Below are 26,489 nucleotides of genomic sequence, written 5' to 3' on the forward strand. Positions count from 1 at the left end.
GCTCCAGGGATGAACTGGGCAGGAGGTAATTTCAGATGAGAACCAGGGAAAATCTGTCCCCAGCCAACTTGCCACTGGGGAACGGAGCATCTCCTCAGCGGACAGAGGAATTGCTCTCAGTCTTGCCAGAAGCCCCGGAGAAGCAGGACTGCTGGTGGCAGTGGGTGGGGGTGAAGGGCTTGGCCTCTCCAGAGGGCTCTGCTTCCATCCCAAAGCCATTGTCTGCCTGTGAATGTGCTTTCATCAGCTGCAAACCGTATTTATGGCTTCTCGGAATTTTCCGAATGAAGTAATTTTTTTCCCCAGACCATTTTTCTTCACAACTGAAATCAGATCCCCGCATTCCATGGAGACAAACAAAACACCATGACATCACCGCCGGGGAGCTGTCATTTTCGACACCATCGCAGTCTTTTGTTCAAGATCAAATAGACGTGCTTTGCCTAGTGGAGGTCACATCCTGCTCCGGCAGAGGGGATGGTCCTCTGGTTTCAGCTTGAGGAACTGCCAGGGCAGCGGGTACGCTGGGCAGACCGCAGGGTGGGACTGGACAGGAGGGGCCCAGTGGTGAGGTCTTTCTGCTTCTTCTCCAACTGCAGAGCTTCAGAGATGCCGCTCCATGACACCAGTCATCATGGGGACAGCCCCAGGTGTCAGTGACACTGACGTCTGTGTCTCTCCTTTCTTGGCCTCTGATGCTGAGGCGACAGCAGCCAGGTGCAGAGAGCACTGACCGGGGGAGGTTAGGTGGTTTGGGCTCAACTTCTGTCTCGCCTTGCAAAGCTCCCAGCCCTGTTTCCTCCGCTGTAGAAGTGGGGAGGGTAAAAAATCCCAATTCTGCTACCCTACAGCCATGCACTGGGAGCAAATAAGAGACCAAATGTCTGGACCTGGCAAGCACAGGCCCTGCTTCTCCAGTTCTTGCCCTTACATCTCTCAACACCCAGAGGAAAGTGCTCTGTAGCTCCTCAAATGTCCTGGGCTGCCGGCAGGGAAGATTTAGGGGAGACTGGTAGAGACTGGTCAACATCCTCTTGAGCTAACAATTAAGGTATTATTTAAAGAAAGCTCAAAAAAGAGTGCAAGCCATCCAGTCATCTGGGAACCCAATCAGCCAGCGCCTGAGGGTCTGGCCAATTACAAGAAACCAGAAGTTTACCTTTCTGCAAATAAATGCTTCCTAAAGTGCAGGGTGGGGACTGGCACAGTTCTAGGTAGTGGTTGGCCTAAAGGGAAAGAAATCATGTAAATATGGTAATAACTGAGAGCTATCAGAGCCTGCATCCAGTATTTTACATACTTTATCTCATTTGAGCCTCTGGTTCGTGTTACTATTTTCATGTAACAGACGGCGAAGCTGAGGCTAAGGAAGAAGGGTAGGTTAACCTGCCCAAGGCCCCTCCACTGTAACTGGAGGCTGGGGATCCAAAGCCAGGTCCGACTCCAAGGCCCATGTGCTTAACCACTAAGCCACTCTGCCTCCCAATCACAAATAGAGGGTGTCTGTGAAAAGGCGTGCCTTGCTTGTTTTCCTGTAAACCTGGTAAATAGCGAGGTAGAGAGACCAAGTTGTGGGTTTGTGTGTGTTTCCTGTGGAGCGCTGAATGTAGGGCATCTTGTCTCATCCCTTCATACCCATTCTTGCAACTCAGAAGCACCAGAAGCAAGACTGTTACATCTTACTTTATCAAAATTAAATTAGTAAAAAACATTATACATCCAAACACATTTTAAAAGGCTGACATTTGACATAAGGTGGTCATCTATATTTATTCCACAACCGGAAATGTTATTTGAGCAGTTGTAAGCCAGCGAACCAAAGTTAGGCCACGGTCTTAGTAATTAGGGCTCTATTAACGACGACAGAGAATCTCAACCAGCAGGAGAAAAGGGCCTTAGCCATTTATCTCTGGAATTGAAATAATTTCTAATAAGAATAAGCCTTTTGATTTAATAGCAGCCATACTGCCTTTTGATTAAATAGAGGTTGTATTCTGAGTAGGGTCAAATGTTTAGTCTGTCCAAAGAGAATCATAGTGTAGGATGGGAGCTCCAGGCCCCTTCTATTTATAGCATTCTTTGAGTCAGGACCAAAAGAACAAGAACTCCTTGCTTTTCAAGTCTCTCTCTCTCTTCCAATTGTAGCTCAAGACAAGGGCAGGGCAGGCCTTGCAAAGGTGAAGGGTTTGCCAAAGGGGAAATGAGATAGTGCAGAGCTCCTCTGTGTTGGGGCCTGGGGCTGCCACTTTCCAGAATGGGAATTCCAGTATGGCTGAAGGTTTAATTAAGGATCTAGTGCATTCCCATTTCATGTGACCAACACGTACTTACTGAAGATCATAAGAAGTAATGGTGGGTTTCTAAGCCCAGCCATTCAAATATTTTTGTAATCAGGCAAGATGATGTCACCACATCTCTGGGGATCTGACACTGTCAACATAATCTAAGATACAAAAATCATGAGAAAAATATCATGCTTCTCCAACAGAAAAAAAAAAACTCAACCAGAAAGAAAATACAGGCTTCCATAACTTTCATTTACTCTGTGATATTCAAGAGTAGCTCCATTAGAAGAACCCTTTTGAAAGAATATAGTCAATGTGGCTACCCACATCCAGATCTTTTTTCATGGCACTCAATGGAAATCACCCTCTTCAGTCTTGCACAGTATGCGTTTCACACTTTAAAACTTCACAATTGGTTTAAAAGGTACACTTCCCTTCTCAATGTAAACCTGAGATTGGGCAGTCCAGCTGTCATGAGCTTGAACATTTTCCTTCTCCCTGTCACTAGAGAGGTCTCTGGGCTCTCTATTCATGGCCAAGAAGCTCCATTATTAAGAAGGGGCAGCAAGAGCTAATGAGATGATGCCTGGAAGGTTCTATGGGTTCTTCTAGAGCTGCAGCTATGAAAAATCATGGACAGGGGTCTTAATTAATAAAGCAGTTATTAAAGCTTCCTCAGTAAATCAGAAATTGTGTGATAATGCATAGATCATTTGCACATAAAAAGCTAGAGTTCAGTTAATAAACCACGTAATTTACTCTGTCAAGAGAAGAGGAGAACTTACACTGAATCCCTATAGAGTACTGAGTACTTTCAGATGTGGTGACTATGAGAAGCACCATGTTCTAATGGCTACGCACTAAACTGGAAGAATCAGACTCTTGATATGGTCTACTCCGTGACCTTAGGAAACGGACCAAATTTTTTAAGCCTTGTATTCTTTATGGGAATAACAACACTATCAAAATTTATAGGGTCAGGCACACACACACGCAGGCACACAGCACACAAATAAATAAGTTTTATTCATTGTTAAGTCTGTGAGGTAGGTATTAATTGTTTTACAGATGAAGATAGAGGTTTAGAAAGCTTACGTTATTTGACCAAGGTCAGTCTACACTAATGATAGCTGGGATCTATCACCTCCCAAGTCTGCATGTTTTTCAGTATAACCACAGCCTCCACTGTCTGATCCAGAACTGGAGTAAAAGCTAAAATAAAAGATGAATGTGGACAGTTTAATAAGGTGAAATACAGAACTGACACCTGATTAAATATGTCTCCCTTCCCCCAAGTCAGGGGCCCTACTAAACTATAGGAGAATCAAAGCCTGAACGTTATAAGAGTAAGAATTTGGGGATCCCTACATTTTATTTTCTCCTAAACTTGAGTCACAGGCTTAAAAGAACAGCCTGTACTGATGGAATGGTGCTAACTAGGACTATCCAAAGTAAGTTATAGCTTTTTGCCAGCTTTCTGTGCCAGTGACCTAGAAACTATTCCAAAACCTATTTTTGTTTCTTAGGGGCTGAAATTTCAGTGAAATAGCCCAGCCAACTCTGACCCAGAGTCTTCAAATTTAGAAATTAATCCCCCAAAGAAAGGGAATATTAATTTTTATTGTGACAGAGAATAACCTTCTCGTAGCCCAATTATATGAAGAAATAACTAACTCTGTAAGGCCACACTTCTAAATACCTGCAATTTATAGCATGAAGTTGCAAGAGAATTAGGCTGGCAATTATTCTTTAACCTCCAAAAAGGTTTTCTGGCGTATGGACACATACAAAAATGCACAAGGATTCTGTGGAGCTAACACTACACACCATACAATTTTAAAGGCACATTAAAGAATACTGTAAAAAAGAGAAACAACAGAAACTTGCTTAACTATGTTTACTCATAAAATAATATATGCACACGTTAACTTGTAATGATTCCTACAACACCAACAAAAATTTAGCCATCTATTATTTTTTTTATCTCAAGAGTAGACTAACTATTGTACATCTCAAGTTGGAACTACCCTAAATCAGAGCTTATTATGAAATTGACCCTTAGACGAATTTGGACATGAAACAATAACCCAGATTAAAACGAAGACAGAACCTTTAGGGAAAAAAGGGAGCAAGAAGGATCTACTGAGCACCCCTAAATGAGGGATTGATTCCTAAGCAGATACAATGACAGTTTTATTCTGAGTGAGGGTTATTCTATCTTCACTCATTTCTCACTGCCTTTTTAGAACGACTTCAAAGACGTGGGAAAGGACACCTGGGAACACCTACTAGAGGTACGCACTTAACACCCACAGACAGCTCTGCCACACTAGAGAACTAAGCACTTGTGTGCCCTATGAAGCACCGGCAAGCAGGGCATTTTAGAACTCCAGGGCTGACATTTACAAACAGTCCTGCCACCATCAACCCCCTCACTTTTAATTAAAAGTATACAGCAGACAACAGGACTGAAGAAATCATTGGTCTCGTAAGAAAAAGTACTACGACTGACCAGTGAAAAAGTGCTGCAGAAACTCGGGGGCCTTCTGCCTAGCTTGCTTGCAGCGTCTCCACGGTATGAGGTGCTTTACAGAGAAAATGCATTATTCAAAGTGGGGTTTTTTTTTCTTTTTGAGAAGTGAAAGATTTCTCAAAGTGTTTACCAAGAGAAGATGATAGGTTTATGGTGATTCTCCCATAAACAAATAGAGTGGGGTTACAGGAAAATACATTCTTGGCTTGTGACATTATCGGTATACTGACCAGATCAGTATTTTGGTTATCTATTTAAAGTACACAGGGGCGCCTGGGTGGCGCAGTCGGTTAAGCGTCCGACTTCAGCCAGGTCACGATCTCGCGGTCTGCGAGTTCGAGCCCCGCGTCAGGCTCTGGGCTGATGGCTCAGAGCCTGGAGCCTGTTTCCGATTCTGTGTCTCCCTCTCTCTCTGCCCCTCCCCCGTTCATGCTCTGTCTCTCTCTGTCCCAAAACTAAAATGAACATTGAAAAAAAAAAAAAAAAAAAAAAAAAAGTACACAGAACACAATGGCAAGAAAGTTATATTTATGTGTTTAACACTAGATACTTGTATTTTTAAATCATATTTACAATAGCCTGTGGGGAGGCTGGAAGATGTGGATAAGGGAAAGTGTGATAAGAGTAACACATTATATCTGGATTCACATGAACAGTTCTGCCCCTTTCTTACTTGTGGGACCAGTCATTCAGTCCCTCTTGGTTCTCTTCCCCTCCCTAGATGACTCCTAATGTCCCTTCATCTTTAAAATTCTGTGACTATAGTATCTTGTTAATGTCCAATTTTCAGGCTTCACTCAAATGATTCATCAGAATGCTAGAACAGAACCAGGACATTCGATTTCCATAGTTTAGAATAATACCTGCTTATTCAGCAGAACTTAAATCCTTTTTGGAACAGAGAGACATATGAATAAGGGAAACGGACAATTGCAGCTACACCAGAAACCATAAGTGTATTTTGAATAGGAGGCAACAAACTATTGTTTCCAATTGCAAAAGGTCAGTGCATTTTCTGCCGTTAGTTTCCAGAAATTGAGTTTTGTTGTAGTCCTACCAATCCACACTAATAAAAATACCTGTCTAATTAACTATCCATCCCCTATCACGATTCAAAAATAAATAAAGGGACTTCAATAATACAGAATTACATAAATAAAAAGTGAACATTTAGAATAGGAAAATAAAACTAAAGATGAGCATATAAACTAAACCAGGAATGAGGTTCTAGTAAAACACCATACTGACCTACATTGCAATTCCTTCTAGGGGAACCCAAATTTGGCATTAAGCTTTCCAGCATCTAGCGTGAATGAAAAATTCTACCTAATCGATTACATAAGTCATAGAGAAAATAAGATGAAAGCAAAAGCTCAGAAGAAATGTAGTTGTTTGCAGTTGGAAGAAGCAAAAGTTCCTCTTCAGGCGTCTTCATAAAGAATTGTGCCAACAGCATCCTCAGTAACTTTCCTTAAATAAATGCAGTGGTTGGGTACACAGGACTAGTCCTCAGGACAATTCTGGAAGCATCAGAGCACGAGGGTTAAAAGAGATTTCAGTCCTACACTGCCCGAACACAAATCCCAGCTCTGCTGTGTGACTCTGGGCATGCTATTCCAACCTGCCTCAGGTGCCTCAGTTCTCTAACTGTGAGGTAGGAACAATAACAGCAATTTGCAAAGATTTTGCAAGTCAAAAAGCATTGCATAATATTACCACCTATTAATGAAGAGCTAGGGAAAGTAATTGGGGTGGGCACTGCCATAATACAATTCAATATCTAGCTTTACGCTGATCTGATTTGACTTCATAGATTTTAGAACAGTGCTGTCCAAAACAACTTTCTCGTGATCAATATAATAGCCGCTGGTGGCTACTGAGCACTAGAAATGTGGCTAGTTTTATTTTAAAATGTACAGTGGAATTGGGTTTTAGGCTCAGATAACTGTGCTAATGAAGTACTGAATTTCTAATTTAAATAACCCACTAGTAACAAGTGGCTATTACACTGGACAGCAGGGATACAGAAATTTCAGAAAGTTTGAACAGTACTAATCTGTAAACATCTTCCAAGCAATAACCTACAAATATCATTATAAGTTTTTGGCGAATATTAGGCAACAAGGACTCCATATTGCTTTCCTTGATATCTAACTGGAGTGTGGCCACCTCTACTGCTGGTTAACGTAGACGCTATGCCTTGGGCTTTGGAACTGTCCGTTTTTGATGTGCAAAGTCCAAGGTGGCTGAACAGAACACGAGACTATCTGTGCTGTGAGGAAAGTCAAGGAGGTATCCATGGCAAGGCTAAAATCGTCCCTAGAACACCGCGTTGAAGCTACTTCAGAGCACAAAGAAATGTCTTGATCCCAAAGTTCTACTTCGTCTAGCACAGTTGGAATGGTTTGGACCTGAGCAATTTTAGAGAGTAGTTTCACCGGATGCTGGTCTCTTCCCTGCATCCCCCACACAGTGTTCTATTAACTTTGAGAAATGCTACTTCTTGGTGTACCCTCTAAGATAAACTATGTGGAAAAGGCATGCCAAAATGACTAAATAAGAGAAGCCGTAGTATGAATGTGAGTCCCGGATGAAAGTAATATTTGCTAAAATCAGTAGAACGATTTCATGTAAGTCATGTAATATAAAGGCAAAATAAGTGGAAAAAATTGATAATAAAATGTGTATTTCAATACATAAGTGCTCAGGCAAAGACACACAAGAAGAAGCAATAAAATCATTAGTACCTATACGCTACGCATGTCGGTGACTTAATTATCATCAGTGGCACTGCTGTCAGTAATAAGATTTTTTAAAACAGGTACTAGAATTCTTGGTCAAGTTTTAACAAAATAAAAGTATGATCTCATTGGTGTATTCTTGGAGAATTCAGTGTATATTAAAACTGTATAAAAAATACAGTTGGGTTTAGGGCTCAAATACCTAAGTTGTTTTTTTGTTTATGTTTTGAACGTTCAACAGAACATTCAAGAATCATGTAACATAAGGAATCACTCTTTGTTGAGCTAAACCATCCCATGTGCTGTGGGACAGAAAACATCTACGGCCCCCGCCCTCTAATTGCCAGCCATACCTCCAATCATTTCTAAAACCTCTGCTCCAAGCCAATCATATAAACTGTATCACTTCCACCCTCACCAATCACTGGTTCATCAATCCGGGGTTAATCGTCCAATGCGTGGCCTTGGATGGTTTGAGAATAGGGAACATGATGTAATGTCAGTCAATGAAACCCAGAGAAAGTTTGCTGGGGGCCTGGCAGGAAAAGTTTCCCAGGAGAACACTACAGGAAGACAGTCTCTTTCTTCTTTTCTACATGGTTACAGATGGATGCTGAGGCCTGAAAATTCTAAACTCTTCTCAAAACTAGCTGGAGGATGAAGTCAACAAGCAGGAGGGCAGAGCCAGAGGCATAGGAGAACTTGAGGTAAATGTGAATTGTCACCCTTGGGGTCTACTCTACCTCGAGACTTCCAGTTCCGTAATTTCCTATGGTTTAAACCACTTTCTTTTTTTAAAGTTTATTTACTTATTTTGAGAGGGGGGAGGGACAGAAAGTGGGGAGAGAGGGAAGGAGGGGGGGGGGGAGAGAGAGAGAGAGAGAGAGAGAGAGAGAGAGAGAGAGAGAATGAATCCCAAGCAGTCTCCACCCTGCCAGGACAGAGCCCAACTCGGGGCTCAAACTCATGAACCGGGAGATCATGACCCAAGCTGAAATCAAGAGTTGGGACACTCAACTGACTGAGCTACCCAGGCACCCCTAAACCACTTTCAATTTGGATTTTGGTTTCCTGCAGCTGAAAGCACTTTGATACATACACGAACAATTTCATACCACAGAAGCCTAATTGAAAAAAAAACAACAACCCAAAGTAACAAACGATAGCAGGTGAATATTATTCCTGGACTTCTATACCATGTATATACCAATTATGCTTTTTTGTTCGTTTGTTTTTTACCTGTAGTAAACGAGCCTGCACGCTCACACGTAAAGGAGCTACGCTGATCGAGACTGCAATTCTTCCATCAAGTGGCAAGCATACTGTAGAAGAATGACCAACACAGGTCACACATGCAGCCTGTTAAAGAAAACATGTGAAATGTAAACAGCTATTTAAGCTGAAAAAATATATAGCTGCAGGTGAAAGAGTAATAGTATATTTGTGTACAGAGTTCTCCACAGCACAAGATGCGCTGTGGGCAGACAGGGTAGTACAATGGACTAAGCCCCTGGTCTCACGAAGCTTGTAATTACAGACAAATGAAACACAAACAAAAAACCATGTTTATTGAGTATGGTAACTGATGAGAAATAACAGCAAAGAAGGTTAATGAGGAAAGGTTTTCTGAACATGCCAGAGTCTGAACTTCAATTTTAAAGGTTGGTAATACTGAGAGGGTGTGGCAAATGGTGCATTACAGGATGAGGAAAAGTTAAGTATTTAGGAACGTGGAAATTCAGTAACATACTGCTGTGATGGCAGCAGGTAAGGTTCTAGACGACTCCACTGTCAGGTTCATGACACAGTAGGGCAGAAGGAAAAAAAAACTTATAATCGGAGACAGAGCTTCAACTTGGAATGCCTGTTCCACTATGTCCATCTGTCTGACTCTGGACAAGTAACAACCCTCCCTGTGTCAGTCTCCTCACTTTACAAAATGGGAAAATGCAGCTTGGGTCGGGGGCCTAGAGATGACACGAGACGAGGCGTGTTAAGTAACATGTGATAGAAAGGTACTTGATCGTGGTAGTTATCACTTAAAAATTTTTTTTAAATGTTCATTCATTCATTTCCATAGAGAGAGAGTGCAAGCAGGGGAGAGGCGGAGAGAGGGAGAGAGAGGGAATCCCAAGCAGGCTTCGCGCTGCCAGCACAGAGCCCAATGTGGGGCTCAAACTGAGATCATGACCTGAGCCAAAACGATGAGTCGGACGCTCAACCTACTGAGCCACCCAGGCACCCCAGTTATTACCACTTTTAAATCCACAAGCAATTCACCCAAATTAGTTTCAGAGCCTTTACAAGACAAACTTATGTGAAACTGAATATACCTATTACATCAGGTTTGAAAAAAACTTTTCAAAGGTTGCAATTGCAACGTATTCCAAAGTGCCCTAAATTAAAAGACAATGACACACTAAGAAAATGGGTTGTGATTAAGAGACTACAAATGCATTTATTGGTAGTATTACTGAATGCTGAATGCAGAGATTAAAATACAAAGAAATCAGCACTTAAAATCTTTTAAAAATGCAGTATCTTTACACACACATTAACCAATTCTGCATATCTATTTAGATTTACAAACATAGAGCAAATTCCAAAGCTTTCACTCTGAGTATACTTTGATTTTGAGTTCTAGTGTTCTCCATTCTAAAGTCAGTTGTTTTTTTGTTTTTTTGCTGTTTTTACCAAGTATGATTTATTTTGTTTCTACCCTAAAAACAAGACTCTGTGAGCTGATCCTGAAGCAGTCCGTTAAATCAGGAATTTTTAAACAGCTCTTTAAGAGAGGATAAAGCCACATGAGAGAAAATGCCTAATCCTACATATATAAATACAAGAGAAAATATCAAGAAGCAACAAGAATCACAGAAATACCAATCCTATTCTAAACTATAATTTCTACTTCTAGCGACAATTCAATTAGCAGTAGCTTAGATGCCTTTGTTCTAAAAAATAAAACCATTAGTTCTTTCACTACAGTTTTCTGACTATACTCAATGAATAATTAGGAACTCTTCATATACTTTTTAAAAACTCAAGAATATGATTTATATGGAACAGGATCGTTAACAAACAAAAGAGACCTTCAGACATACTGCTGAAAGCTGCAACATAGTTTGGGGACCAGATTTCAATTTCTCCAGTATTGCCATTCATAAAGAGTTTATGGCACCCAGCACATAGTGCTCAGCACTGTCAACTCAGAAACGCTCCATCCGTTCCTGCATCAGAGAATTACTGACATGGATGGGACTGTTACAACAATTCTCACAGGGCCTCTAAACAGGACTGCGTGTAAAGTGAAATGATTGTAAACTATGAGACTGCTGTGACAACACAGCTAGCTTGTAGAGCTGAATTTTTCACAATAATAACACTACAGAATTACAGTGACAGCGACATGTGTCAGAGTCCTCTTTACCTGTTGACTATTAAGTAGAAAAAGAGTTTTCTGACTATGTTTTTGATGAACAGGAGATCTTTGAAGTAAACATTAGGGGAAACTGGAAAGTGGACAAAACAAACTCAAGTTCTCTTTTTCACAGACATTAACAACAAGCAAAGCAGTTTACAAAAAAGAAAACCAAAGTTGTCCTATAAACAAATAAATATATGATCAAATCAATCGTTTTTGAAGAAAATACAGCTCATTTTCAAAAGTTCTGTTTGGTTTGTAACTAGACTCGAAAATATTAAAATAAACCAAACAGATTCCTGCAATACTGATTTGCTATGTGAAAAAAGCACAAGTTTTAAGCTGAATCTTTCATTCTCTCCCCTACTCCCAGAAAATGAAAAGAAAAAAAAGCGGGGGACTCTTGCAAAAATAAAACCAAAACCAACGAGCTAACAAAAAGTAATCATATAAGAAAACCCTTTTTTTTGAACACCTCACTTGAGTTGGTCCCATAATCAGGGTAAGGTTTCCGTAGCAAGGACTCCCTAGTCTCTTCCTTTGTCTTTCATTCTTCAATCACCTCCACGTTTTTATCAAACAAGGCTATGTGAAGGCTTTCCTAACAAGTCAGGCTGAGTCAGAGGTAGCTTTAGGATGAAGTATACTTGACTACGGCATGTGGTTAGTTCAAATGAAAACGTTACGTTGTTCAAAAAGGATTACAACACCTAAAAATGCACAACGAAAAAAATGTACAGCCCTCACTGCCTTGCCTAAGAGAAAACCTTTGAGAAACTCAGAACGTTGAGGCACTGGCCTCATCCCCATTAGCCCCTTTAATGCACCAGTTCAGGTTGGTTCTCCACGAAGGGGAGCACCCCGCTCACATAGTAGGCAATGCCAAGAGACAGCAAAGCAATGACAAAGATCAAGAGCAACACCCTCCAGAAGCCCAGATCCTCGACAAACTCCTGCCATGTGGTTCGGAAGCTGGACAGGACTCCTTCCCCTTGCTGCAGGTTGGGGTTGAGGAGAGAATGGCTTTCCATGGCACTGTGAAAGGAGCAAAGAAAAAGGAAAGAGACATGAACAACGCATTCCACCCATTTTGGAGACATACAACAGTAGCCACGTAACTTAGAAAAGACAGGACACAACACTTATAAGAAGAAAACTGACCTATTCCTACTCGCACACATTCAGATACTCATGTACGTATCTGCATATATCTGCACAGTCTACCTTTGACTGTAAATTAAACCACAATGACTATGTTTCTTGGTTTAGTATCCAGCAGAGCCAGAGTTAAAAATCATTTTCTAATGAAAAGGTCCTAAGCAGAAGTCTATTTTTTTAAAGTTTATTTTTGAGAGAGAAAGGGGGAGGGGCAAAGAGAGAGAGGGAGACAGAGAATCTCAAGCAGGCTCCACACTGTCAGCAGGAAGCCCGACGTGGGGCTTGAACTCATGAAACCGTGAGATCATGACCTGAGCCAAAATCAAGGGATGCTTACCCGACCGCTCCCCCAAGCAGAAGTTGTGAAGTTTGTAAAATGAGTTGTTTCAAACTCACAGTATCTAAGTAACCAAATTTTGGTTACTTTAAATTTAGAATTCAAAACAAAGATTCATACCTTGAGAATTCATGTTAATGAAAATAAGTCAAGATGGGCAAATCTAAAAAAGCATTTTATATACAGTGTGTGACTCTTAGAGTTAAAAGGAAATTATCATTTGTTTAGTTCAATTATCTGACCAATGAAGGAATTTCTTCTTTTAACTGTAATCCTCTAAAAACGGACATTTAGCTCAGTCTGTTGTACATCTGAACAGGCCTAGTCATTACGGAATTCTTAATAGCTTCCTCCTACTGGTTGTAGTTCTATCTGGTACAGTAATACAAAATAAGTTTATTTCACTTCTGCATAAAGGCTGAATCTAATTGAAAATACAGTAGCACAAGTGCCATAAAAACGGATTCTTATGACGCCTGGGTGGCTCAGTTGGTTGAGCATCTGACTCCTGCTTTCAGCTCAGGTCGTGATCTCACGGTTTGGGAAATAGAGCCCCATGTGTGGCTCTGCGCTGACCGTGTGGAGCCTGCTTGGGATTCTCTCCCTCTCTCTCTGCCCCCTCCCCCCGGGTGTGCACACGTGCTCTCTCTCTCAAAATAAATAAACTCTGAAAACACTAAACAAAGAAACACAGATTCTTGATTCTGGTTTTCAGAACTCTATCAGTGAGAAATATGACCCCTATAAGTAGAAAACAGGATATCTGACTTTGGTATTTGGAAGGCCACACTGTGATGAATTCAAAGCTCAAAGGGATTAGCACCCACAACTATGTCACAACATACAGGCCCAATAACAGGGTAGCATTTAGATTAAAACCACAATGACCATAATCATATGTGCCAACTCTCTCTTGCTTATAAAAGGTCATTTACTACCCGTCCTCAACCCCTTCTCTTCATATTCTTCCAACTATCTGGGTATAGAACAATGGAAGAATGTTCATCATGCAAAACCGGTTGGTTCATCATGCAAAAACCGGCATTCTTATCTAACCTACAATTTTACTTTACTTCTTGATACTTAATCAGAGGTCCTTCAGCATTTACTAGTATTAGAGGTCTTCTCTAGAATCATAGGAAGCTGACTTCCTAATTGACCAGTCTGCCTGACATCCAAGCTTTTCTTCTTTATATATGAAAAGATGTTTATTTTCTAAATAAGAAAGGACATTTTCAGTGGGAGTCTACCAGAACACAAAAATTTAAAAAAACCAAGTTCAAAAATAAGATTGGAACTTTGAGGAGGTTTAAATACATAATACCATAAATAGATAAAGAAGTTCAGGACAGGTTAATTTTGACTTATCCAAAATTTATTGACTATGTCCAAGTTGACATAATCTCATACTCAAAGATGTTGGGTATAAAATAAGAATTTAGTTGGGCATTCTCTAGGAGCTCATTGAAGCTCTGCCAATCAGAATTTCCTAGGGTGACCTTATCCAGTGAAATGCTTTCTACTGTATGTGTGCACATAATATTTTTTTTGTACGTGTGTCATCAACACTGTCTTTGTCATCCTATGCTCACAAATTAAAAAATGACTACATTAAGCTTAGGACATATGGGGGAGTGGGGAAAATATTTTTCACCATCTTGATTTATGGGCCCTTTAGTTATGCTTTGTCTCAGAGAACCCTAAGGGTAATGGAAAATGCTAGGTACATTCAAAACTTGCTTCATGTTCTGCTAATCATCACACAGCTTTGCCACAATGCCATGTGCTAGCCAATCCCATTAAGCTTTATTCCTTAACCTTTTCTATTGATAAAATTCACATATCATAAAATTCATCTTTTTAAGTTGCACAATTGAGTGGTTTTTAGTATATTCACGAAGTTGTACAACCATCTCCACTGATTTCAGAACATATTCATCGCCTCTATAATAAGCTCTGTACCGCTTAGCAGTCACCGTCCATTGCCTCTTCTACCAGATCCTGGCAACCACCAATCTACTTCCTACGTGCTGATTCTGGACATTTCATATAAATGGAATTATCTATGTCTTATTTAACCGGCTTCTTTCATGTAGCATGGTTTTAAAGCTCATCCATGTTGTAGCATATTGATATATGGTATGTCAGGCCTTTTTATGGTGGAATATTCCACTAGATGCATGAATGACATTTTGTTTATCCACTTATCAGCTGATGGACTTTTAGGTGGTTTCCACCTTTGGGCTTTTATAACTAATACAGTTATAAACATTCATGTACAAGTTTTTGTGTGAACGTATGTTTTCAATTTTCTTGGGTATACACCTAAAGTGGAACTGTTGGTTCATATGGTAACTCAGTGTGACTTTCTCAGAACTGCCAGACTGCTCTCCAAAGCAGCTACTCTACTTTACATTCCCACCAGCAATGTATGAGGGTTCCAGTTTCCCCACATCTTGCCAATCCTTGCTGTCATTCCATCTTTTTGATTACAGCCATCCTATTGGGTATGAAGTAGTAACTCACTGTGGCTTTGCTCTGCATTTTTCTAATGACCAACGATGTTGCCTTTAAGCTTTTTAAGCGTTAACCACCACATGTCTACCATGATACTGAGGGGCAGGAATAAGATAGGGCAACGAGGTAGTACAAGCATTAATAATTCAATCTCTGGGGGCACCTGGGTGACTCAGTCGGTTGAGCGTCTGACTTCGGCTCAGGTCATGATCTCACAGTTCATGGGTTTGAGCCCCATGTCAAGCTCTGTGCTGACAGCTCAGAGCCTGGAGCCTGTTTCAGATTCTGTGTCTCCCTCTCTCTCAGCCCCTCGCCGGCTCCTGCTCCGTCTCTCTCTCTCTCTCTCTCTCTCTCTCTCTAATAAACATTAAAAAAATAAAAAATAAAAACAATTCAATCTTTGGGGGCACTGGGTGGCTCATGGAGTTAAGTGTCCGACTCTTGATTTCGGCTGGTCATGATCTCACAGTTCGTGAAATTGAGCCCCAAGAAGGGCTCTGCACTGATAGCATGGAGCCTGCTTGGGACTTTCTCTCTCCCTCTCTCTCTACCCCTACACTGCTTGCATGTGCATGCTCGCTCTCTCTCAAAAATAAACATCAAAAAAAAAATTCAATTTTTTAAGAACTGGCTTTACACAATGCTATAAATAATACAAATCCTTATACTAAAGGAAATGACAGGTATGCGAAAAAAGCAGGAGTAAATATTTCATACTGAGCCACTCAAATGACTAATTATACGTACTACTTAGCTAATAAGTAATCACAACTGAGGCAAAATAAAGCTAAAAGTATACTTCTGACAAGAAGATGCCAAGAAACTGGCTATTAACAAAATATAGCAAGAAAGGTCCCCAAAATATACCAAGCAGAAACACATTCTTGGACATTTTTCACGGCAAAGAAGCTTAAAGTATTTGTGAAAATAAACTTCAAGTTATCTTGGAAGAGCATATTTAACAAATAATAGATAACTCAATGTTATTATGTTGCTTATAGCATTCTGTCAATCCGGGGTACAAAGGTGTGAGAAAAGGGCTTGTCAAGGTATCTCAATGTATCTTGGACTTCCTGCTTATTTTATCTACTTGTCAGCTTCCAGTGATAACTCATGAGCAGCATGTGCTGTTCTAGAAGTAAAACTTACTCTGGACAGCAGTAAGTTCTTGAAAGTATCTAAACAAATAGTCCTAAGCTTGAGAGTGGAATTAATGGTTCCCACAGAGTACACCAGCCAGCACATGAAGAGGAGGGAAAGCAATCGTGGGTACAAAGGAATCAAATTAAGGGTCAACTATAAGAAATAGAGATGATTCCATTAGCACTCACAGAAACCATGACCCCAGCAGTCTACGTGGACCATATTATCCTATTTCCCAGTCCAGATCAGTCAAGCTACTGGGTCAACAGCTGATGAGGGCTCTTGAAATATATTCTTTTGAAAATTTTGGGAGGGGACGATAGTAGGTGCATCATCCTTCCTACCCTGTAGTATCTGGATGGCTGAAACTCCATGGCAGTCAACTAAAACCCATGCTAGTACAACTCAGTCTGGCCTACTAACTTTACCTGATAAGCCAGTGGGGCCAGGAGTTTCAGAGCTCCCTGAATTGTACTGTAAACTGCTTCTAGATGAGAAACGATGAGACACTAAAGACCCTGTCAGTCACCACATCTTAGCCTCAGTTTCTTACAAAAGCCCAAATTTCATTTGTTTCAACTCATGGGAGAATCACTTTCATTTTCCCATTACAGAATTGTGTGTTAAATCTTAATTTCCCTCCTCCGGTTTTTGCTTGTCCTCAGCACTCCACTTTCCTGCCTTTGAAAGGGCCTTTTTGGTCTTAGTTCTAATACTGTCCAAGTTTTGAGCCTTATCTTTCTCCCCATTTTCTGAATTCCATTCTGTTTGTGACCTGCACTTAAAATTCTCAAACTCTTTGCTTCCCTCCCTAATACGCAGCTCTTAACTACCTCTTCTCTCTTATGCTGACAATATTGCAGGATTCCTTGCACGGGTCTAACAGAACATTACATGCATGTGGGCACGTAGTCCTTTCTGTTAACAGCTTCTCAATTGTAATCTGGAGCCATACGGACCTATATAAAGTTCAAAGAAAGTACCAAAGCTCTGTACTTGAAAGCAAATAAATAGAAAGCTCACAAAGTTGTCATAAAAGATCTAAGGACTTAAAGTGGCTTGCCCCTTAAAAAATTATATCGTAAGTACCTTTCACTCTCAGCTGTCTGCATGGTCTCCAGTTTTGAGTGAGTTCCTCTGTTAAATCCTTTCACCTCTTGTTCTTCCAAAGATTCCAGCAATCGGATGACATCTTTATTCACTCCTCTGCGCTTTGCCAGAACTAAGGGTGTAGCACCTTGATGATTGCTAAAAAAGTTCATACATATAAAGAGGTTATCGTAACAGCTGGACTGTATTGTTAGTACCCATTTGTGTATATCTAAGTGATAAGGCACAGGCCAAATTAACTCAAAATTAAAGCGCAGTGCAGAACCAATAGTTGAACTAGAACTTGAATTTTGAATTCACCTATTTTTTTTCTTATAGGGAAAAAGGAAGAATATACAGGTAAAAGTGAATAAATGAGAATAAATAAATGAAAAAGAGAGCTGCTTCTTAGAAATTAATTGGAAAGGTCCAGATTCTAGATTTACTCTTATCTGACATTTATATTTTATAGCAAAAAAATACATTACAAAAAGTCTAAGAATTAAAAACAAAAGTCTAAAGCAACCACATAAGGTTCAAATTCCAGCTGTGTGCCCTCTGCCTTTGTTTAAACTCTTCTTGTCTCAACTAATTCATCTGTAAAAGGAGGATAATACCTACCTCAAGAGCTATTCATTCTAAGGATTAAATGAGCTAACGTTACGTAAACACAGTGCCCGGTCCATAACAGATTTTCAACAAATGTCAGTTCTTTTCTTCTTTTTCCCTTGTCTCACACCACAATTGTTAGCAGAACCTCACCACTATTTTCATAAACAAGCTTGCACTGCTTCCGCATAAATCCAGAAGTCAGCCTCTTGTTTCCTCACCCCCCTAACAAGATTACCTTGTCCTCAATGCCTTTTTGAACTTGTCACTGCAGCTGATCAATGAGAAAGCAGAATCAACAGACTCTGAGATTGGACCACTGGTTGACAACCTAATGGAAAGAAATGACTAGACTTCAAAAACCACAGAGAACTTACCAAATATCAATTTTGAGCCCATTGGAAACTAAGAATTGAATAGTGTCCACATGGCCACAGAGATGAAGAGCTGTGTTTCCTTGATAATCTGTGGCCAGAAGATCAGCACCGAATTTATGCAACAGCTGGCAGATGTCTACGTTCCCTCTGGCTGCTGCGAGGTGAAGGCCTGTTCTGCCCCTGCTGTCACGAATATTTGGGTCAAAGCCACTTTCCAAAAGCCGCTTGGAATAGTTAAAGTCTCCATCAATACAGGCTTGTAGCAAGGGCACATTAGTTTGAGACGAATCGTTTACAAAAACGTAGGACATTATTCTGATGTGATGGATGGAATATGCCTGCAACGAAATATGAGGTAAGTGAGATTCAGTAAAGCCAAACTAAATCAAGACAATGAAGTCATTTAGAAAAGCACTATTTCTTATCCTTCTTGGCCTCCTGCCTCTAATAACTTACCTCACCAAACAGAAACAACAACAAAGTTATCAATTATATTTTATTTTCCATTAAAATGCCTTTTATTCATATCCATTCAATCAAAACCGCAATTGAATTATTCTAAAGCTCTATTTCGTTGTTCATTATGTAAAAAGATTAAGAAAGATTTTCAAAGTTAAAAAAGATATAATGGCTTAGATTTAGATTCATTGCATTGTCAGAAGACATATATAACATTATCCTTAAACTTTAAACACATGCTACTGCTGATAGAGATTTCTTACCTAAAACAAAAAAAAATCCTCTTTCACATATTTGCCTCTTATCATAATTGAGATATTCCATAACAACTCTAAATAAACAACTCTAAATAAACAAAACTATCTGCTCAAAAGTTAACTAAATCAGCATGAAAAAAAACAATGAAATAACTTAATTCACATTCAGTAAGGACCTGCTAAGTGTTGTGTCTATAGCACAAACCTCTATTTTCATAGAAAGAAAAAAGCTAGGAAGAGCAATAAACTGAATTTAAAAATTGGAAATATCATGGAATCAACTCAGAGTGTCTTTCTTACAGTATCGATCCTATTCGGCTCTGTTCTGTGGTTATCTAAATACCTGATTTTGCCAAATTCCCATTTCCTGAAAACTGAGAGATGAAAAAAAAAACAGGTCTGTCTGGGAATAGAGAGGCAGGGCAAAGGCAGCAATCCCAACTGTCTCCACTTTAAATTTCATCCATCTGAGTAACTCAGCTTTCCCAGCTTCACCAGTGTGTCCACACCTCTTTCACTGATACTTCCCTGCCCCAGCAATCTCTTGGTCTGTGTGTGTGTGTGTGTGTCTCTAACTGGCCCCCTCTTGGTTGCTTTAAGAAAAAGTTAAAGCCTGACAAAAGAAACCTTACTAAGAAATTGAAGAGAAAACAAACCCAAAGAAGAAAACACAAAGGCAGAGACCAATGTCTTTATAGAGATGACTTCCTCCCTCTACAGTTACAAAAGCTGAGTCACAGACAGGGTTGCCTTGTAATTTATCAGACAAAGTCTTTCTTTCTGGAACACTGACGGAATTGGATGTTAGACCAATCTATGCTTCTGTCTAACCTCAAGGGGATTCAAGAAAGCATGGCTACGGAGTTTGGTGAGATTCTTGGCCCCTTCTCCTTTTAGCCTGGTTTCCCAGCAGAGCCTCTGTCCCTCTAGACACAGGTTACTTTCCACTAGAGCTCCGCTGCCTCCATGGTTCCCTGTAACAAGGGGAAACATTAATACACGCTAAGGGCTTGCTCCAAGCCAGGCATCGCACCCAGGGTTCCCAGTAAATTTTGTTTAATCTTCCTCACAACTCTATAATAAGGGTTATTATATTGAATTTTAATAAGGAGTCACTGAAGGATTTCAACCCCAGGAAATGGCATGGTCTCATGATATCAGTCTTTCGGAAAGAGTAATTCCCTGTTGGCAACGGGGAGAGAGGCTAGATTGGAGGCTAGATTCGAGGTTGGAGACAGGGAGATCAATCAGCTGGTCACTGTTGAAATCTAGGGAATAAATGATGACAGCCCGATCTAAGGCAGTGGCAGAGAGAAGGGAGCACACTGGAGAGGGACAGAAAAATAGCATTAGCTCAACTTAATGACCCACTACATATAAAGGGTAAGAAGCAGTTGTTAAGGATAACTCTAAATAAGTGGGAAATCTGCTTCTGATTAAGAATTACAGAGATCAAGATAAAATAAACTTAAGATTATGCCACTATATAACACTTTTTAAAGAAAGTATCCTGTCGAGAAGAAATTACTCATTAAAATAGTCAAGAATTCTCTTTGGGGGCGTCTGGGTGGCTCAGTCAGCTGGGTGTCCGACTTCAGCTCAGGTCATGGTCTCACACTCTGTGAATTCGAGTCCCACGTCGGGCTCTGTGCTGACAGCTCAGAGCCTGGAGCCCGCTTCAGATTCTGTGTCTCCCCCTTTCTCTGCCCCTCCCCTGTTCATGTTCTGTCTCTGTCTCAAAAAATAAATAAAAACATAAAAAAAAAAAAAAAAAAGAATTCTCTTTGAACAGTAACCTCCTTATTTTCCCCTATAGTATTCACTGGATTATTATCATAAAAAAGGAAAAGCTATCTGAAACTTTTTAAAAAGTAAAATATCACGTATCAAGAGCTTTTCAAGAGATAATGTGTTTTGGTTAAATTCTGTAAGAATAGACAATGAAAAACAAGCTACTTGGTATTTTTGGTTCAAACACAGTACGAATTCTTGTGGTTTAAACACTTGGGATTCTTTCGAATGTTGGCTCAGTTAAAAAAAAAAAAGCCTTTCTTGTTTATTTTTTAAGTGAGAAGAAGTGTGGTGCATTTTGTGAGTGTTTCTGTGTCCTTGAGAAACTAACTTTGCCCCCAGATTTAATAAGGTCAATGAGAGATAACATTTTTCATCTTGATCACATAACTGAATCTGCCATAAAGCAAGGCATCAAAGCTTTCACATATTATGAGGAAGTCGACAGTAGAAAAATACTCACGTAAAACTTAAGATTAGATCTTTTTTTTCAGTGGTCACCCAGCAGTTTCTCTGAAATCTTAAGAAGGTTCAACAGAATATCCAGAAATGTGCTGGCAAGGATCTATAGTAAATAGAAAATTTAGTTATAACAAGGGTGTGACATGAAGAAAGTCTAGCTGTTTTATCAAACAGAGAAACTAGTGGGGCTATGAAAATCTATGGGTAAGGCATCAATTTGTGAGGCTGGTAAAATAACAAGTAATAAAGTAATGAAACGGGAGAACTGAAGGACTTATTAAGGAGAGGCTCTGTCGCCCACAAACAAGAAAGCATGGTCAGAAAGATAAAAGAAAAAGAATCAAATTATGTGCCATCAGTAGAGGACAAACTGGGCTCAGAAAATTCACCCCAAGTAACTGGAATTCAGAATGCATTTTTTCACATTATAAATGGTGGCTAGATCTCAGAGTAGCACACAAAAGCATTTTTAGAAATAAAATGCTATTTGCAAGGGGGGGGGGAGGGAGTAAAAATAATCAATACTTAATATTTAAACCAAACAGGATATATTTAAGGAAAAATATTTCTAATCCATCCTGAATGCCGGTACTTAAATCTGCCCACGATATTGTCCCCTGCCCCTTTTGCTGTTCAACGTGAAAGAAAAATTGGCTCAAATCTGCCTGCGATCTTTGCCATACACCAGATTCTGCTCCTCCTGAAACATGCTGCTGCCTGTCCTTTATGCTCTTGCTGGGACCCACTCAGGTTTCCCCTCTGCACTCAGGGACATCTCGAGTGCCTGGTCTGCCCCACTGGACTCTACTCTTGAGGGATGATGGAAGTAGGGTCATGCACAGACAGTATGGTCCACAGCATATCAGTGTTAATTCATTAAACATTTACTATATGCCCCAAATATGGCAGATACTACACTAAGTGGTAGGATAGAAGTACAAAATCTCAAATTTGTAGCTCAGGCTGAAATTCAGGTTAAGCTTTTAGAGGTCATTCATGCTGTTATCAAATTCCTTTAAGTAAACTTATATGGGAATAATTAATGGTATTTTTTGAAGCTCCATTTAAATACATAAGTCAGTTTGCATCATAAGGGTTATCAGCGCTAGGCTGGAAGATGAGGACTGACAAATTACATGTACCATTTTAGACAAACTTCGTATTACTGAGCCACTTAATCAATCTGCTTTAACAAAATTCTGAGTTCACCCACAGTGTATATCTTTACTTTCTTATTGTAACAACTGGGGGTTGAATCTTCATGACTAGAGCTTATCTCTAATATTTGATTTTTAAAGTTAAAATGGTGCAGGTGTTAGTCTGAAGATAGTAGGGTTCGCACTATGAAAAGGACAAAGTTTGCTTCTCATTTGGAGATAGAATTATAGATTATATAGTTACCCCCTCGAATGACCCATTAAATTCACAAGAAAGTTCCTAAACTTTCTTGGTCAGTAGAAGGGAAGTGGGTGGGGAGGAAGGGTGAAATAGGTGATAGGGATTAAGGAATGCACTTGTGAGGAGCACAAAGTGTTGAATGGAAGTGCTGAATCACTATATTGTACACCTGAAACTAATATTACACTGTATATTCACTAACTGGATTTTAAATAAAAACTTAAAAATAAATTCACAAGAAAGTTCCTTTAAATTCACAGGAAAGACAATGCCTCTGCCATTTTCTTTTGAAGACAAGCCCCGTAAGACAGTACATTTGATCAAATTACAGATTTATTTATGTGATCTCAAAGTTAATATCATACAAATGCATTAGACCTAATTACACTTGAAACCTGAAAGAAAATGTCTGGACCCCAATTAGACCTTAATCACTAGGAATCTATTATTGCTTCTCCGGAAGTTATAAAAGTGAATAAAATTGAGAACATCTATTAACTATTATTCAAGGGGTGAGGAGGACTAAAGGTTTTTTTTAATTAAACTTTTTGAGATAATTGTAGATGAAGTTGTAGGAAATAATACGAGGAGATCCTGTGTACTTTTACCCAGTTTCCCCTGGTGTTAGTATCTCACAAAACTACAGTATAATATCACGACTGGGATACAGACGCTGATAGTCAAGATACAGAACATTTCCATCACCACAAAGCTCTCTCATATTGCCCTTTTACAGCCACACCTACTTCCCTCCCACCCCCACCCTCTTCATCTCCTGGAAACCAGTATCCTGTCTTCTACTTCTACAATTCTGTCATTTCAAGAATGTTATATAAATGGAACCACACGGTATGTAACCTTTTGGGGTTGGTTTTTTTCACTCAACATAATTCTCTGAGGATTCATTCAGGTTGTCATGTATAGCAATAGCGTGATTCTTTTCTGTATCTGAGGAGCACTCCAGGGTATGCTTGTTTAGCCATTCACCTTTCAAAGGACAAGGGTGTCACAGCTTGTTTAGCCATTCACCTTTCAAAGGACATCTGGTTGTCTCCAGTTTGGGGCGTTAAAGCTTCTAAAACATTCGGGTACATATTTTTATGTGAACCTAAGTCTTCGTTTCTCTAGGATAAATGGCCAGCAGTGCAAATTGCTGGTATGGAGGCTTAAAGATTTTGGACAAAAGACAGTTGAGTCTGAAGGTACCTATTGTCCCCATGCAAAAAACAAAAAACAAAACAAAACCAAAATCAAAACAAACAAAAAGAATGTAAGGTCTTCTTTGGGATCATCTGTCTGGGTGACTCAGGCAACCAGGACAGTTAAGAGGTTATTTATCGAAGAGTTTGCTGGACCAAGCATTCACAGGGGTCCTGGTATTCACCAAAGGTAGTGTGTAGTAAGAACCATTCCACAAGTAGCGTTAGAAACACTAATGTGTGAGTATGAACAGGGAACTAGTATCTTTTGAGATTCACAGACGGCTGAGTCTATTCCCTTGTGAATGAACGTAAAAGCTGAGCAGAGTGAAGATTTCTTTTCAAGGTAGGAAAGCAGGAGGGAGAAAGACAAGATACAGTCTGACTTTCCTGAAGGACTACTGTTAGGAGTGTATAATACTCTAGAGGCAGTTTTTTACTGTCAGAGGCTGTTAAAAGAACTTGGCTACTTCACCCAGAATGCTATCTGGACCCAGACTGCCTAGGTTTGGACTCCGGGTCAGTTGTATGACTTAAGCACTCAAAAGATAATAGTTACGCCCCTCCCAAGGACAGGCACAGCTCTGGGGAGACAGTTCTCTACTGTACTGAGGAGAGCCTGCGTGGAGCCTTGAACATTGATCCCCTGGTAACAGAGCACCGTCCAGCAATGGGGTGACCTCTAGTGGGGAGTAAAGGCCTCCAAGAAAGGAAAAGAGAACGGATTCCTGGCAGAGGAAAAATCCACAGGAATGGTCAACAGTGGGAACACTCAAGCCCCCCCAAATCCTCTAGTTGTTCACCACAGCCTAGTTCCTAGTTCCTAGTGTCCATGAGAGACAGTGACTGGTTCAGAGACTAATTCCCTGGGACTGTGAAAAGCAGGACTCTGGGGGTAAGTCTTGAAGGGCTGGCACGGCCTAACATTTAAAACTCCTAACTCCATGCTCTGTGGCACCACCTAAGAGACTTCATGAGGCTGGAGCCACTCATCCTTTGGGATGAGGTAGTCACCTAGGTGTCAGTAACAAGGGCTCCCAGCACCACACAGTGCTTGTCTCAATCCAAATAACAAAACAATAAGGAGGTTTTAGTGGAAGCATGTGAGTCACTGACTTGATGGAAAGTTCTAGTTAATAATCTTTCTCTTTTATATTTTTCTTTTGTTAATATTGGATCACATCTATAGAACTTTAAGATAGTATTCTTGATGGTTAAGAACTAATGGAGAAAATCTGTTGTATTTTAATATATACTTATTAAACCTAACTTTAAATTGTTTTTCTATATCCAATATATATATACATAATGTATTGATTTATTTTTCATTTTGAAAGGCCACTGGGAAAAGGCAAGACTAAGTGCTACATTCCTGGTTCAAATGGACTGACATTATGCTTACATAGCAACTTTGATCAGAGATCAAAGCAGCAGACACTTCAGCAAAATGCACAGGAAAAATGGCATACCTGGAGAGAGACGCATTTTCAGATCTGACTGCCTACATTTTCTAATGTCAGAGGGAAGTACTAAAACTGAGCGGTATACAGCAAATGGAAACCCAAATCTGGATTCTCTACACCTCATGTGGTTATTCTTAACCTTTTAAAAGGATACAGTTGTTTTAAAATATAAAAATAACCTCAAAGAACCATAAAATAAGAACTTCCAATGGAGTCATTAAATCCAAACTGCTAGCACTTTAGAATGACTGTTCTTAAAACCCAAGCGCTGCACAGATCCACAGATAGTGGGCAAGGGAAAAAAGCCGCATCTAAAAGAAATCTAGCTCTGTCCAAGTAAAAATTGTAACAAAAATTTAATTCCTTCCCAAAACATTAATAATGTGTTCCTTGTCTGCTTATCTTCAATAGCTATGTTTCTCTAATAGAGTGCTCTTAATAATTTCCAAGGCTCAGAGAGGTTAATGAGTCTAAGGCCGCACTGCTGGAAGTGGCTTCAAATTTAGTCTGCAATATCTCGAATAGGCCGTGCCACCTCTACACAATTAAGAAAATCAGTAGAAAATGGTTCATACAAAGCTTAGTTGTTTGTTCACAACTGTTTGCAAAACTTCCTGCCAGAACTCGTCTCTAGAATGCAAAAAACGGATCTGATCTGTGTATCCTTGTAGATGACATAGTGCCTGGCACATTCTTTTTGAAATCTAAACTTGGGAGAATCCAAGAATTCTTTGTGGGTTATACACTCAATTAAATTCATCTTAACAAGATTTTAAGGGAACATTTTTTCTTATGACTAATTCTACATTTTGTTATAAATTTTTACAAAATATGAATATGAGCAAAGAGAAGAAAATAAAAGTTACCCATAATGCTACCTACCAACTAAAAATAACTATTATTACTATTTTGGGTGCTATGATCCCCCAGCCTTTTTTCTCTGTATGAATATATATTTAATTCATACTCTAAATACAAATGTTAAACTTTTTTACTTACTGTATTGTGAACATACTTCCATGTTACCAGTCTTCCAAAACAATTCTTAATTTTTAATTTTTAATGGTTACATTCAATAATTTTCCATAATTTTATTAAATTCCTTAGCACATTAAAAAAATTTTTGTTCCGTATTTTTCCATTACACACATTTAAGCTGACATTTTAAGCCAATCAAAACAGTCTAAGAGAGTTTTAAAATAACATTTCTGGTCAAAATTTGACTATCATAATGGGTTAACAGGCAA

At 39.6% G+C, this 26,489-nt stretch overlaps 1 protein-coding gene across 3 annotated transcripts in view; it reads right to left on the reverse strand.

Moving 5' to 3' along the window:
• Positions 1 to 3,289: 3,289 nt before the first annotated feature.
• The window catches only part of ANKRD46 (ankyrin repeat domain 46), a 48,830-nt gene continuing 25,630 nt past the window's right edge, over positions 3,290 to 26,489 (reverse strand). For 2 of the 3 annotated variants that reach the window (XM_043601475.1, XM_043601474.1), the window contains 4 exons: positions 21,184 to 21,285; positions 18,214 to 18,551; positions 17,228 to 17,386; positions 9,992 to 12,018 (listed from right to left, as the gene is read on the reverse strand). In XM_043601475.1, coding sequence (XP_043457410.1) covers positions 11,802 to 12,018; positions 17,228 to 17,386; positions 18,214 to 18,524 — 687 coding nt within the window. In that variant the 5' untranslated portion in view covers positions 18,525 to 18,551; positions 21,184 to 21,285 and the 3' untranslated portion in view covers positions 9,992 to 11,801. Of the gene's footprint in view, positions 3,498 to 9,991; positions 12,019 to 17,227; positions 17,387 to 18,213; positions 18,552 to 21,183; positions 21,286 to 26,489 lie in introns of those variants that run through there. The other variant, XM_043601476.1, reaches the window with a different exon arrangement.

The sequence above is a fragment of the Prionailurus bengalensis genome, chromosome F2 (genome assembly GCF_016509475.1).
Source record: "Prionailurus bengalensis isolate Pbe53 chromosome F2, Fcat_Pben_1.1_paternal_pri, whole genome shotgun sequence".
NCBI classification, from domain to species: Eukaryota; Metazoa; Chordata; class Mammalia; order Carnivora; family Felidae; genus Prionailurus; species Prionailurus bengalensis.